Source organism: Corvus brachyrhynchos, unplaced genomic scaffold, assembly GCF_000691975.1.
Source record: "Corvus brachyrhynchos isolate BGI_N302 unplaced genomic scaffold, ASM69197v1 scaffold62, whole genome shotgun sequence".
NCBI lineage: Eukaryota > Metazoa > Chordata > Aves > Passeriformes > Corvidae > Corvus > Corvus brachyrhynchos.
Window position 1 is genome coordinate 3,129,473 of NW_008236629.1, and position 12,729 is coordinate 3,142,201.

A 12,729-nucleotide genomic window follows, 5' to 3' on the forward strand; every position below is an offset into this window, starting at 1 on the left:
CTTTCCCTATCAGCAGCTACAAAACAAGTGCACTCTCTTTTCGTTTTCTCCCCCTCAACTAAAACCCAAACTCTTTGTCAAGGAATACTTTGCAAAGAGCGTTCCTGACCCTTTGACTTCTGGCACAGCTTCCACGCAAAGATATTTTGGATTTTAGTCAGTAACTTTAAGACAAAGGAACTACAGACAGAGATGTTGATCTAAACCCAACTCTCTTGATACTTGGCACTAGCACAAGCAGCTTGTTGTAGAAAATAGAGCTAACAATCCACACTAGCAAGGAGAAAAACAAGCCCTGAAATCAATGGATCCCTCCCATCTCTTCTGTGTTGATGGTATGCTTTAAACGTCATTGAAAGACCACTTCCACATTTTCAGAGAATAAATAGAAAAATTCCCAAAGGCCTTTTTCAATTGGTTGTTGTGCCTCTGGGTCCTAATCAAAGGCCAGATCTTTGGTGAGGAGGCTTAATGTTACATGGCAGCAGAACAGAGGCTCACCCTCTGTCAAAACAAAATCTGAAGGAAATCAATTATGTCAAGAAGCTTTCCCCAAGGAATGAGAGACAGGGAGAAGAAAGCAAAAGAAATTTGTGGCACTTGCTGTTCTTAAGAAACATGCAAGTTTACTGCTTTTTAGTGGGAGGAAAACGCAATACACAGTGACAACTGCCAAGCTGACAGTCAGAGTTTTGCTCAGCAACACTGCAGGAACTGGAAAAGAGGCATGATGGAAGGAAATGCAGATTTTAAACACTTATTTTAATCCGACTTACTTGCAAGAGGACAATGATTGTGAAAATGAAAAAGAATAATCAAGCATTTGCAGCCTGGAATGATATATCAAAGTGGATGTGCAACAGTGGGAAAGAAAGATGTATTAAAGAAAGGGGATTTGAAAAAGTGTGTGTATGGAAGCCCTTATGTAGTGCAATATTTAGAACAAAAGACTGTAGCAGGCATTCTGTTTTACCTAGAAGATGAGTTTATGCAAAAAAACTCATTAATAAATAACTTAAAGTATAACACCCCTCACCCAAAACAAAAGAGGATTCCCCTTTCTAAAATCTGTCTGCCACTCACTCCTTTAGAATGCAATTTCCAAACTGAGAATAACCATTGATTTCATATAACCTTGTCAATTGAGTAAAGCTGTGTTTAAATTGATAAGGACATGGAGCAGGCTAACTCATTTACTGGCCTAAACATGGACAAAACAGTACTGAAATGAATACTTTGCCCCTCTTTACACCAGCTGAGGCTTCACATCTCCATACACAATTATCAGGTCTCATGGCCCCTTTCCATTTGTCCAACAAACATTTCCAAAACCTACATTCCAGAGAAGATGATTGATATCACTATATTTTGCAGAGGCTAAGGGGGAAACTTCAGGTACTCCAGCTATCAGTCCTGCCAGATCTGGCCGCTTCCAGAAGGAATAGATTTTCCTTCTTCACCCTATTTTAAGAGCCTATCCAAGTGTCTCCCAGGTGGTGTGCTGTGTCAGGGTGCAGACAGCACAGATGGGGAGACGAAGGACATTAAACACGGGCTGGGCTTTGCAGAGAGCACTGACATCTCCCCTCCTCTCCCTAGAGTGAAAGTCTTGTACACTACCAGTCAGATGACAACATCCAAGGCCCACCATATTCCTTGGACCACAACCATTCCCATTTTGTTTTGGTGGAGCACACAACGGCAGACGAGCCCGATGGAACCACCAAGCTACGCTTCACCTTGGAAAAGTACATCTCAGAGCAGCGCACGGGATATGGGGGTAAGCAGGTTCTGTGCAGGCATCTCATCTGAATGATACTGATAGCACAGCGGGCCCTGGCCTTATCAAAGGTAACTGCACTTCTCAAATTGGACAGCTGCCTACGCAGGCAAGAGCAAGTCAACACATCTGTCATTATGTAAGAGGCAGGACGACAGTAACTTCTGAAGTTGAGAAAGCTGCTCTTTGAACCAAAAATCTGGACTTTTATTGCATCTCCTTAAACGTAGCTCAAGGCTGATCTTCAAAGCATAGCTCAAATTGCCTTAAAAGACAACATATGGAAAATAAATCCAGCTTCAAGTGCCTTAACCAGTGGTTCTAAGAGATTGATAGTCATTGTTGTATACTTATATCCCCTCTTGCACACAGGGTCTTGAATTGCTCCCACACTGGAAGAAAAGATTTGTTCCAAAACCCTCTGAAATATTTTAAGCCATATTTGTTTCAGGATAAAATCTTATCCTGGGTAAACACCGTAGCATCTAATGTCCATGTGAATCTCTGTGACCTTTTTTTATAATAAGAACTGAGTATTGGGCCGATCTCCTACTGCTATTCGTGGAAAGAACTCAGTTGTCAAGCTAATACACTTACTTTTACCTTTGCTTTGTTTGTGTAATACCTGCAGTGCTAGCTCAGCTGAAACAGGAGGGAGAGCTCACTTGTTCACAGCTGTGTGCATCAGTGGAATATCCACTTGCACAGCCCATAGGGTGGTTGCACAGAGGTACCTGAGAGCACAAATGTGGCTGAAGAATCCTTACCTGGTGACTCGGATGGGAAAGACCACAGGCAGGCTGTAAGGGTAGCCTGAGGCTGCAGTGCTGAGAATTACAAAGCAGCCTCTTTCTGCTTGCAAACCAAATCTGATTGAACAAATCTCAGGGGAACACAATTCTGACAAAGAATGTTGATTCATGTGACAAATATTTTGCTGGAACATACTGAATTCAGTGTTATCTTCTATAAACAAACCCAATGTCATTCATTTAAGCTCATTTATGAACAAGCTGAGCAAAGCCATGGGACTTTTCTGAAGTAACACACTTTAATAAGGTCATGTGGAATTTCCCTGTTAAAAAAAACACCTAGAAGTCTTTCAGGGGAAACTTTTTATGTACTGAATATTCTTTGCCATTGAGGACTTTCCAGATTAACAGCATAAAGTCAGAATCCACCTGACCCTCCTCTGGCTAAATTTTTTCTAAATCTATGGTAAATGAAGAATATTTGTAGCCTTAACCATACCTTGAGGAACCTGTAGTCACGGAGGTCACTCTTCAGAGAGCATCACATTAGAGAGGTGTGACAATGTTGTTGCCATTAACTTAAACAAATTAAGTTTCTTGCCAAGCACGTCCTGGCTACAGCTCAGCCCAACCTTATCTCTGTAGTCATCCCAAAAGAGATACAACAAATAGCAAGTAGAGATCTGTACTGAGTTCTGGGAGATCTACAAAGGGAAACATCAAAAAATTGTTTGAATTAAATGCCTTTCATCTTCCAGTTGAGAGGCATTCACCTCATGACAATCATGTTTTGATTGAGCTCCTTCAGGCCAATCTATGGTCACCTTTGGATTACAGAGTTCAGCATTTACAGTTAAAACCATCCAAAACTATGTGGCCCCCTGGGAGGATGGCTTAGGACTTCATTTCTTCCCCTGATGCCATGACACGTTAAGTATTTCATTAGCATTTCTTTTAAAAGTATCAGACTGTGTTATTATTAATCACCTCACTAGGCTGTGCTGAATGAAGCTTTAAGCTGTTTAAGCAGAGTAATAAACAGTATATGGTTCCTCTCAGCTCGTATCGGACTCATCTCATCCTACCCAGTCTACATGGTCGGCCTCTTCATATTCTTAAACCCTCCTTTCCTAAGGCTTTTCTCCTGGATTCCACTCTCCCTTCCAGCATGTGTTAGGTACATGCATGACACCCAGGGCCAACGGAGAGCTTTGCACCTCTAACTGTGTCTTACTGTCACTACTGGTAGATGCCTCTCTGGAAACCCACCAACCTTGTGCTGCACCCTAATGCAGCGCCATTGCTCCCCAGCCTGACAACCTTGCAGCAAATAAGTAACTTTAAAAGTCAGCAGCAGCATGACACACAGAGGTGCCAACATCCATATTTTGCAGCTGAGGTGTGCTGAGGTGAGAACAGCCTGGACTCCTTAGCAGGGATCACACAAAGTGTCCAAGGCAAAGGTGCCTTTGTCCTGAATCCTAGGCCAGGACTCTGTCTGCTGGGGCACAGTGTTATTCTCTTCTTTTGCCACATCCTTCTGGAACTGCCTGCCTTCTGCAGGTTCATGTAGACACCAAAACAGCACATAAGAGGAGAAGTATTTTCAAGGGGTCAGCAAAACATCAATACTTTTGTGAAAGCTGTTACTTTTTAAAAATTAAGCCATCTATTTCACAGGAACGGGTAGCATTGAGATCCCTGTGCTTTGCTTACTGGTAAATGGAGGACCAGGCACACTTGAGGTAAGAAGATGTTTTCAACTTTAGAAAAAGAAATTACTGGTGCCAAGTAATTAATGGAAAATTTGGCTGGATGACAAACACATCTCTTGGCACTTTACATAAAGTAAAAATTCACATCTATAAGATGTGTTCTGAGTTCTGTTAATAAATAAATAATTAAATTTGCCAGTATTTGTTTGGGAGAAATATTTCCTTTTGAATAGGCACCAGCTGATCATTAAAACTTCCATTGCCAGCTTGTCCAGTAGGAAGAAAGAATCCGAAACCAAAACAAACCCACGGAAGCCAGCTCCAGATCTAGGGAAACAGAAATACTGTGTTATTACTTGAGAACACTCACGCAAAAAAAGAGATGAATCTTTCAGTGCTGTTCAGCAACAATGACACAACTGTCTGTCCCAGAGCTCAGAGGAAGCACAAGACCAGGTTTGCTGGACATGCCATTTAAAATGGAGTGTCCTGCTTCCACTAAGCAAAAGTACATTGTAGGATTGAAGACTGGAGTGTTGTCTGATAATAATCCCAAATCTTCTTCAGCAAAGGATCAGTTTTGATTTTTTTCCTGAGTAGTTCTACAACTTAAAGAACCTGTTAACAAGGAGACACTCTTTGATTTCTATTCTATTTTACTTTTCTTTTTTATAATACTCGCAGTCTAGAATACCTTTAGAGAGACAAAATTTAACTATAATTTAAAGTTTCCAAGTGACGGGACTGTGACATGCCAGCTGGTAACCCCTTTCAGAATAATGACTCCTTTCTGGGGATATTTTCTAGTTTCAGTTTCTTGTATCTTGTCATAACTTTTGTCAGCTGGACTAAAACACACACTCGTATTAGAAGTCTCACTGTTTAAACAAAGATTATGTCACCTCAGGAGCTTTCTTTCATGAGAAGCTAAATATTGCAGTGTTTCTTGTATCTTTGGTTTAGAAAAATCCCATGTTATGACATATAAATCCTCTTTTCAAAGTCTTACAGAACAGTGTGACTGGAAGATCAAAAGTGACAGGCTGGGGTTGCTCTAAACTGACATGTGCTGGGAATGGATAACTGGCCACACTGTTTTAGAATATCAATTTCTTAAATGGATTTCTTAAAATGGATAATACACACCAAAGACTATGAACAGTTTAAAAAAAAACCCCTCAATACCTAAACTAAAGAAAAAACCCCCTGCATCACAACTGAATCAATACAGTCTTGTGTAACTCCAGAGGAAGAAATAGACTGGCAGCAAATAGACATTGTTGCAATTATGATGCCATGGCCTCTGCTTTCCTCTCTCAGCAACCTGCCTGACTCATTCTAATTGCACAAATAATAGAGTTAGTAGCCTTTAACTCTTGTCGTTGCCATGATTCAGTGTTTTTTATTTTCCTGTAGCCCAGTGTTGTATTTCCCCAGGCAAATTCCTTATTTTCAGAACTTAGTGCCAGGTTTAGGAGACAGAAAAAAAATCCTATACAAAAAATCCTGCTGATAATTTCTGTACAAGGTTACTCTTGCACTTGACTATGCTGAAGCAGAGACTTTGGGGGGAAAAAAAAAGTCAGGGTCAAAGAAATTTTATGCATTGTTTCTCCAAATCAGGTTGCTTAGCTACTCAGCAGATGTGTCATGAAATAAAATATAGTCAGAGGCCTATACATGGATGACCTGCTACAGAATTCGAAAAATCCTAATAGCTTACAGGAGTCTGGACTGATTCCATAGTGAATCTGATTTAGGTACACATTTATTCCTAGTTTGCTAGAAGTCCTTCTTTTGAATAACATTTTCTTTCCACTTATGATTTCTAAAAACGTCCTATTTTAATTACAGAGAATTTGCAGCGGTTTGGAAAATTCTGCTCCCTGGCTTATCTTAGCAGGGTCTGGGGGTACAGCTGACATCTTGGCTGCGTTCATGAATGACCCACAGCTCATCGTGCCAGAAGCTGTTGAAAAGCAATTTAAGGAGAAATTCCCTGCAGAGGGCTTCTCATGGAAGGACATTCTCCAGTGGACAGTGACAGTGAGCTCCTATGTCTGATAAGTCATCGTGCTCACAAAGCTCTCTCCTAACACCCGTAGCTTTGATAGCCCCTTCAGTACAGGTTTGGCAAGAAGCTGCTCAGAAGTTTTGGGAACTCCAGTGCTTTGAGACTTGTGTCATCAAGTGCCTCTCTAGCATTAAAAATCTAGTGGTCATCTGAGCATGCAAACTACTTTGTTGTCCCAGTAATTCAGCTGAACACTTAGGGCTCTGTCCTTCCTCCCTTACTTCCTCAAGTAACAGCCAGCACCCAGGAACCCCACAGTCCTTCTGTAGGACATGAAGCATTATTTATATCCACAGCTGTGGAGCTTGTGCAGCTGTGGCAGAAGAGACCTAATTCATGATCTACAGCTGTTAAATGGAAACCTAGTTGTGGATAAGCATGAATAAATTAAATAGAATGGAGCATGTTTAGAAATCATCCTATCTATTGTCAGTTACTTGTTCTTTAAGTATTATTGTTCTTAAAACAGAAAGACAAAACTCTTTGTCTTGAGGTACACTTGCATAAGCCTTTTAGAAACAAAAAGCCACTTTGAGATTGTCCTTGTGTGAAGACTGAAGAGCACTGGGTGCCTCCAAGATAAACCAAGTCCTGACCTGGCCCACTACTTACTCTTTGCATTCCCTGCCGTAATCCTCAGCTCTAAAAGTTCCACATACTAACTCCATTAGGAAGAACTTTGCCAGATCACTGACAAAAGGGGATGAAAGGCATCTAGAAGCAATATTGCCACATGCTCACAAAGTCTCAGAGCAGCTGCACTGCGAGAAAGAAAACTCAATAAATAGAGAAGCAGAAGGAAAGAGAAGACTACTGCATATATCAATACTTGAGGACTTTTACTCAGAGAAGAGTTAGAGACTATGCTTTTAAATAAACAACTCAGCAAAACTTAAATGTCAAAGCAGGATGAGGTAAAATGAAACTAGTGGTGTGCTGGCTATAACGTGACTTTGAGTCAAATAAGAATGTAAGTTAAGGAAGGATCTTTTAATTAAAGCACTATTCTGATTCTCAGGATATCCCAGTTCTGTTCCTCCTATCCTGGTAGACAACTTTGGAAAAGGCAGTAACTCCCTCCTTGCCTTAGGAGTTATTTATATATGGGAAACTAATAATATTTGCCTTCTTGCCAAACCTCAGCTTTACAATTAGAACATGAGTTTTTGGGAAATACTGTATGGGTGATTCCCACTGGGTTCTTGGGCACTAATGTATATCCAAAGCACAATGTGTAAAACCACTTTTGTTTCAACTCCGAATAGATTCAGAACATTATTTCACACCAGCATCTTCTAACTCTGCACAACTTTGAGCAAGATGGTTCAGAAGATCTAGACACAGTCATTTTAAAAGCTTTAGTAAAAGGTAAGAGAAACACAATGCATTTAATGTTTGTCTTATTTGACTTCTATGCCATAAAAATAATTCCTCTTTTTCCAGTGCAAGTTCAGTTGACTGTTGGATCAGATTTCATTTCTGATTAACTGCTCTTTTGTTTGTTTATTGACAATTTAACTGTGGCAGTTACCGTAGCTCTTGTAAACTTCCTTTAAACTAGTGTTTGCTTTTTAATCTCATGCTATTGTATAGTACTATTTTAGTCACTCCTTTATTACACTACTTGCTTCTCTTAGTAACAGAGGGTACAGAAGAACTGAAATATATTGGAGCACTATATTATTCCAATTACAAACCATTAAAAAAAACCCCAAGAAACAAAACCAAAACCCACAAGTAGACCAAAATTGCCTTTGTTTCAGAAACAATCTATTTCTCCTATATGAAATCTCCACTGTATCTTCTGAAAGAAGACATTACTTGTGCTGCCACCTATTTCAGTTTCTGTTAACTTAATGGTTTGTGTTAGCTTAAACTTAGCAAGGGAGAAAAAAAAAGACATCCTGTTCCTGATGCGCTAATGGACACAAGGCAAAAACAACAGCCAGCCCTGTCCCCTGCTTTCTGCAGGCCAGTGTCCCTCTTAACATCCAACAGCCATTTAAACTTAATGCTTTTAATAGAGGCTTCATCTAGAAAAAACTAACATTTTTGAACATTAATGTTTCTTAATTTAGGGAAACGTTGCTGTGAAGAGTTCCTGGTTAAGCAACCCACAGATCTGTGATGGCTGAAGGAGAACTTGCATTGCTAATCAAAGAACCAATACAATATTAAATTAAACATAACCCTAAAGTACTGACTTTATTTGCATTTTCTATTTTTTTTCCAGCCTGTAAAAGTCAGAGTCAGGAGGCTCAGGAATATCTGGATGAACTGAAGCTGGCAGTGGCCTGGAATAGAGTCGACATTGCTAAAAGCGAAATATTCAATGGTGACGTGGAGTGGAAGGTACCAGGTTTTTTTGCCTTAGAGGACACTTGGTGTATAATGCAATGTGTACAGGACACTGGAGCATCCCAAAAGGTGGCTTCAGTTTTTAACACTACCTGCACACTCTACTGAGAGATTGGGCAGCAGTAGTTTGCTTTCTGAGGCTGTTTGCCTTTTTGGTCCCCTATAAGATAATGCCTAAAGACAGAGGAATAACTCAGTGGTCATCATCTCTTTCTTGAGCTCTTTGAGACCAACAATCTTTCTTCCCTTCTGTATAGACCTTTAGAGCAAACAGACCAAAGCTTACAAAGCACAAGAAGCAGGCAGATGTTACTGTTAGAAGGTGGCATGAAGAATGGTGGGTACCAGTGCGGTGGGTACCTCACATCAAGTCCTACAGCATACAGTTTGTGTTGGTGTTTTAACATTAATGATGGCATGGACATTTTGTCAGAGGGAAATGAAGAGCCTTCCACCTCTTTCTCACTGTACTCACTGTTGACTGGTGGAAGACAAAATGTGCATGTCCTTGTGTTAAATCCTACCTCTCTCATCACCCATCCATGATTACCTCCAAAAATTTCTTTTTTTGTTTTGTTTTGGTTTTTTTTCCCCTTCGTCAATCTAGTCCTGTGACCTGGAGGAAGTGATGATGGATGCTCTGGTCAATGACAAACCAGAATTTGTAAAATTATTTATTGACAATGGGGCAAACATAAATGAATTCCTGACCTACAGTCGTCTGCAGAGACTCTACTGTTCCATTTCTCAGAAATGTCTCCTCTATGAACTTCTCCTGAAGAAACATGAAGAAAGCAAACTGACCTTGGCAGGGCTCACTGGTCAGCAGCAAAACGAGCAGAAGGAGGTGTGCCCCCTCTTCACTCTCAGTGAGGTCTCTAGAGTTCTCAAGGACTTTCTTCATGATGCATGCAAAGGTTTCTATCAAGAGCTCAGGCATGGAGGCAAGAAGAAATCTGTGAGTCACAACTTTGCATTGTAGTTCTGCTCCCCTCCAACTCAGAATCTGAACAATTTTAAGTAGGTCTAGCCTTTGGGGTGGGGCAGGGAACAGATTCAGTGAAAGATGTATGAAAGAAATACAAAGTAATAAGATTTACATTTACTAAGGAGTAATTAGACATAAAAATAGTGGTCTGCATTTCTCACACAGAACTTCAAGCAGAAAGTACTTGAAAGGCAGGATTTTCTAGGAGAAAGAAAAGCAGGCAATGGATGTTTTCAATCCCAGGTCTGAAAATGGTGATCTTTGTACATGAAACTATTCCCAGATTTACACTCTGTATGAGTAGACTGGATATTCAGTAATATGCAGTATCTGATATTTGCCCTTAGATCATTATAGTCTTGTTATTGAGTGACAGAACACATAGCAAGAAATAGGAACAATTGTGTGAAGTGGCCGTGGAAAGCACACTGGCCAACATATGACAAGGACAATATGTGATGGGGGGAATGGAATGTCTATAATCCACAGTGGTACAATGGCTACATCATCATTTTTGCATTTTGACAGTGTATTTAACATTAAAACTCCTAAGTACCAAAGTTCTTGCAAAAGCATTGAAAATAATTTTGGGCACAAGGTTTCAAAACAAAGATGTATAAAGAAATTTCATTAAGGTTTAGTTTAAGACAAATGAAACAATTAAGTCTTTTGGTATTTGCCAAGTTCTAATTTCACCTTAAAACTGTTAAAACTGTAAGCTAATTTAAAAAATGTTTCAAGACATTAAATAACTTTTGCTTTGATAAAGCCTAGCTAAATTAATTAGTAGTATGAAAAGTTAAGTTTGAATCTACTCAGGATTTCTTCGTTCACAAGGACAGACAACTTGAGACTATACCTCTGAAATCACTAAGCAGACTCCAGACTTACAAATTTGCCAGAAATAAAAAGTTGCCCCCAAAATCTCACTTCACTTTACTGGCATTTGGCAGCAAGTCAGCTAAAGACTGGTGCTATAGATAAGGCCCAATTCAGATATCAGATCCTTCTGCCTACCAGCTTTTTCCATTTTAAAGCTTCTTCCCATGGCTGCTTCCCAACAGAGGCTGAATCCCATTATCATTGGCAACAGAAAGAGCATCACAGTACTGGTATACCACTGTCACTGCTGCCAAACTGTGTGTCATTTTTCAAGTTAGGAACTAGTGATTACAAAGACAGATGAGAATTTTAGGATATCTTTGTCTCCTGCAAGGCTTTCAGGGCAATTTAGTTGATTCAATAGCTCACCACAATCTGAAGAAGCACCCCCCACATCCCCCAAAAGTGCCATTAAAATAAATTTGAACAGAATCCCATAATTTCAATTATAAAAGATATATTCTCATAGAAACCTGTTTAATTAAAAATAAATCTGCTCTGGCTGCTTCTAACCAACACAATAGATACAAAGGCACTTTTTAAATATACTTAAAACTCAGAATTTGACCTAAGTGGCTACACTTCCTCTGGACAATTTTTTTATCAAGTGTTAAAGGAATAAGCAGTGTGCTACTTAAACTGCTCCCTGCATGAGGGAAAGGTTTCTCAAAGGAAAGACTAAAAAGGGGTATTGATGTACTCTATTCTTGTCGTGTACAGGGCCTTGGCAAGATTTATTTCTGATGAAATAAAATGCCCTTTGTTCCCTTTTCTCTGAAGCCGTGTCCTTTGTGGCAGTCAAGCAGAGTCTGATATAATTGAAGGCAAGCTCAGATTAGTTAATCACAGGTTTGTCTTGTCTGATATTACACGCCAGTGTTGAAACCCAAGCCTTAATAAAGTCAATGAAAACTTCAGCATTGGCTTCAACGGAGTCACTGTTTCATCCAGAATGTTCTCACACGTATTGGGTTATATCGGGGACACAAGGATCCTTTAACTCAGTACAGAATGAGCCAATTACCTTTTAGTCCTACAGAAAAGAAAAGTCAAAGAAATATGAAGTAGCTGGCGAGGCCGAGAGTAGCTTAGATCACGTCATTTTCATGGAACGAGACTGCAAATCAGGTTTTAAACTCTACAAACCATATTTCAGGATAAAACGAACACCAAGCGATTACCTGGGCCCTTGGACATGAACCAGAAAAGCGAAAATCCTTGGAGGGATTTGTTTGTATGGGCAGTACTTCAAAACCGGCACAAGATGGCAAACTATTTCTGGGCTATGGTAAGCTCCGAGCTGCAGCTGCTTCAGGTGAAGTATTGGCATATTTCAAGTTTACGAGATGTTTTTTTGCTCAGCCTTGCAGCTCAGATGACAGATAGGTTTGTTTCCAAAACACGAGAGGTGGCATTTATAGGGCCTTTCATCTCTGCGTGGCTCCTGCCCGCGGGGGCCGGGGGGAGAGCAGGAGCAGGTGTAACTCAGCCCGGGCTGAAGCTCCGCTCCCTGCCCTCCCCTCGCTGCTCCCGATGACTCACAGCTCCCAGGCGCAGCGTTTGTGCCTCCTACAATCGCCAATTGTTTGGCTCCGAGCGTGACGGGAGGCAAGACGGAGCAATGCAGCATCTTTAGCTTACGTGCTCGACGCGTAGCGAGCAGCATTGCGCTGTCCGGGGCTGAGCTTCGAGCTGGCATAATCGGCTCCTGTTTCACAACCCAGCCCTGTCCCCTGCATCTGGGAGCCCCCCTGCCCCCACAGAGACAGCCAGCTCTCAGGCTGCATCCCTGACCGCCCCGAGGAGTGCATCTGGCCCGGGGGGAGCCCCGGGGAGGGACGAGGCGCAGCACGGCTCCGCGGGCTGTGAGTTTGGGGTGTGTGCGTGCGGACACATCAGCACCTTGCAGGGCCCGTGTTTGTGCAGCCCCGTGACCGCAAGGCACGTCCCTGCTCTGGGCCCTTGTTGTGTCTCTGCCAGCTGTGCTCCCTCCTTTCTCCTACATCTCCGTGCAGGGGCGCAGCACAGCCATGCTGGAGGTGTCTCGACACGGTGAGATTGTGTTGCTCTATTTCCACAGCACATTATTCTCCTTCCAGTCTTTGACCCCAGATCAGGCGTCTCTAAGAGACTGGACCCAGAAGTCTCCAGCCTTACGAGGCACAAGAACTACCGATAAA

General features: G+C 41.3%; 1 protein-coding gene across 1 annotated transcript in view; it reads left to right on the forward strand.

Annotated features, from left to right (window-relative positions):
• The window catches only part of TRPM5 (transient receptor potential cation channel subfamily M member 5), a 36,225-nt gene that overhangs the window by 3,774 nt on the left and 19,722 nt on the right, over positions 1 to 12,729 (forward strand). Inside the window, exons 4-10 of the mRNA XM_008644265.2 lie at positions 1,600 to 1,780; positions 4,213 to 4,277; positions 6,102 to 6,293; positions 7,587 to 7,689; positions 8,555 to 8,673; positions 9,287 to 9,637; positions 11,706 to 11,837. Of these exons, the coding sequence (XP_008642487.1) occupies positions 1,600 to 1,780; positions 4,213 to 4,277; positions 6,102 to 6,293; positions 7,587 to 7,689; positions 8,555 to 8,673; positions 9,287 to 9,637; positions 11,706 to 11,837 (1,143 nt within the window). The remainder of the gene's footprint in view (positions 1 to 1,599; positions 1,781 to 4,212; positions 4,278 to 6,101; positions 6,294 to 7,586; positions 7,690 to 8,554; positions 8,674 to 9,286; positions 9,638 to 11,705; positions 11,838 to 12,729) is intronic.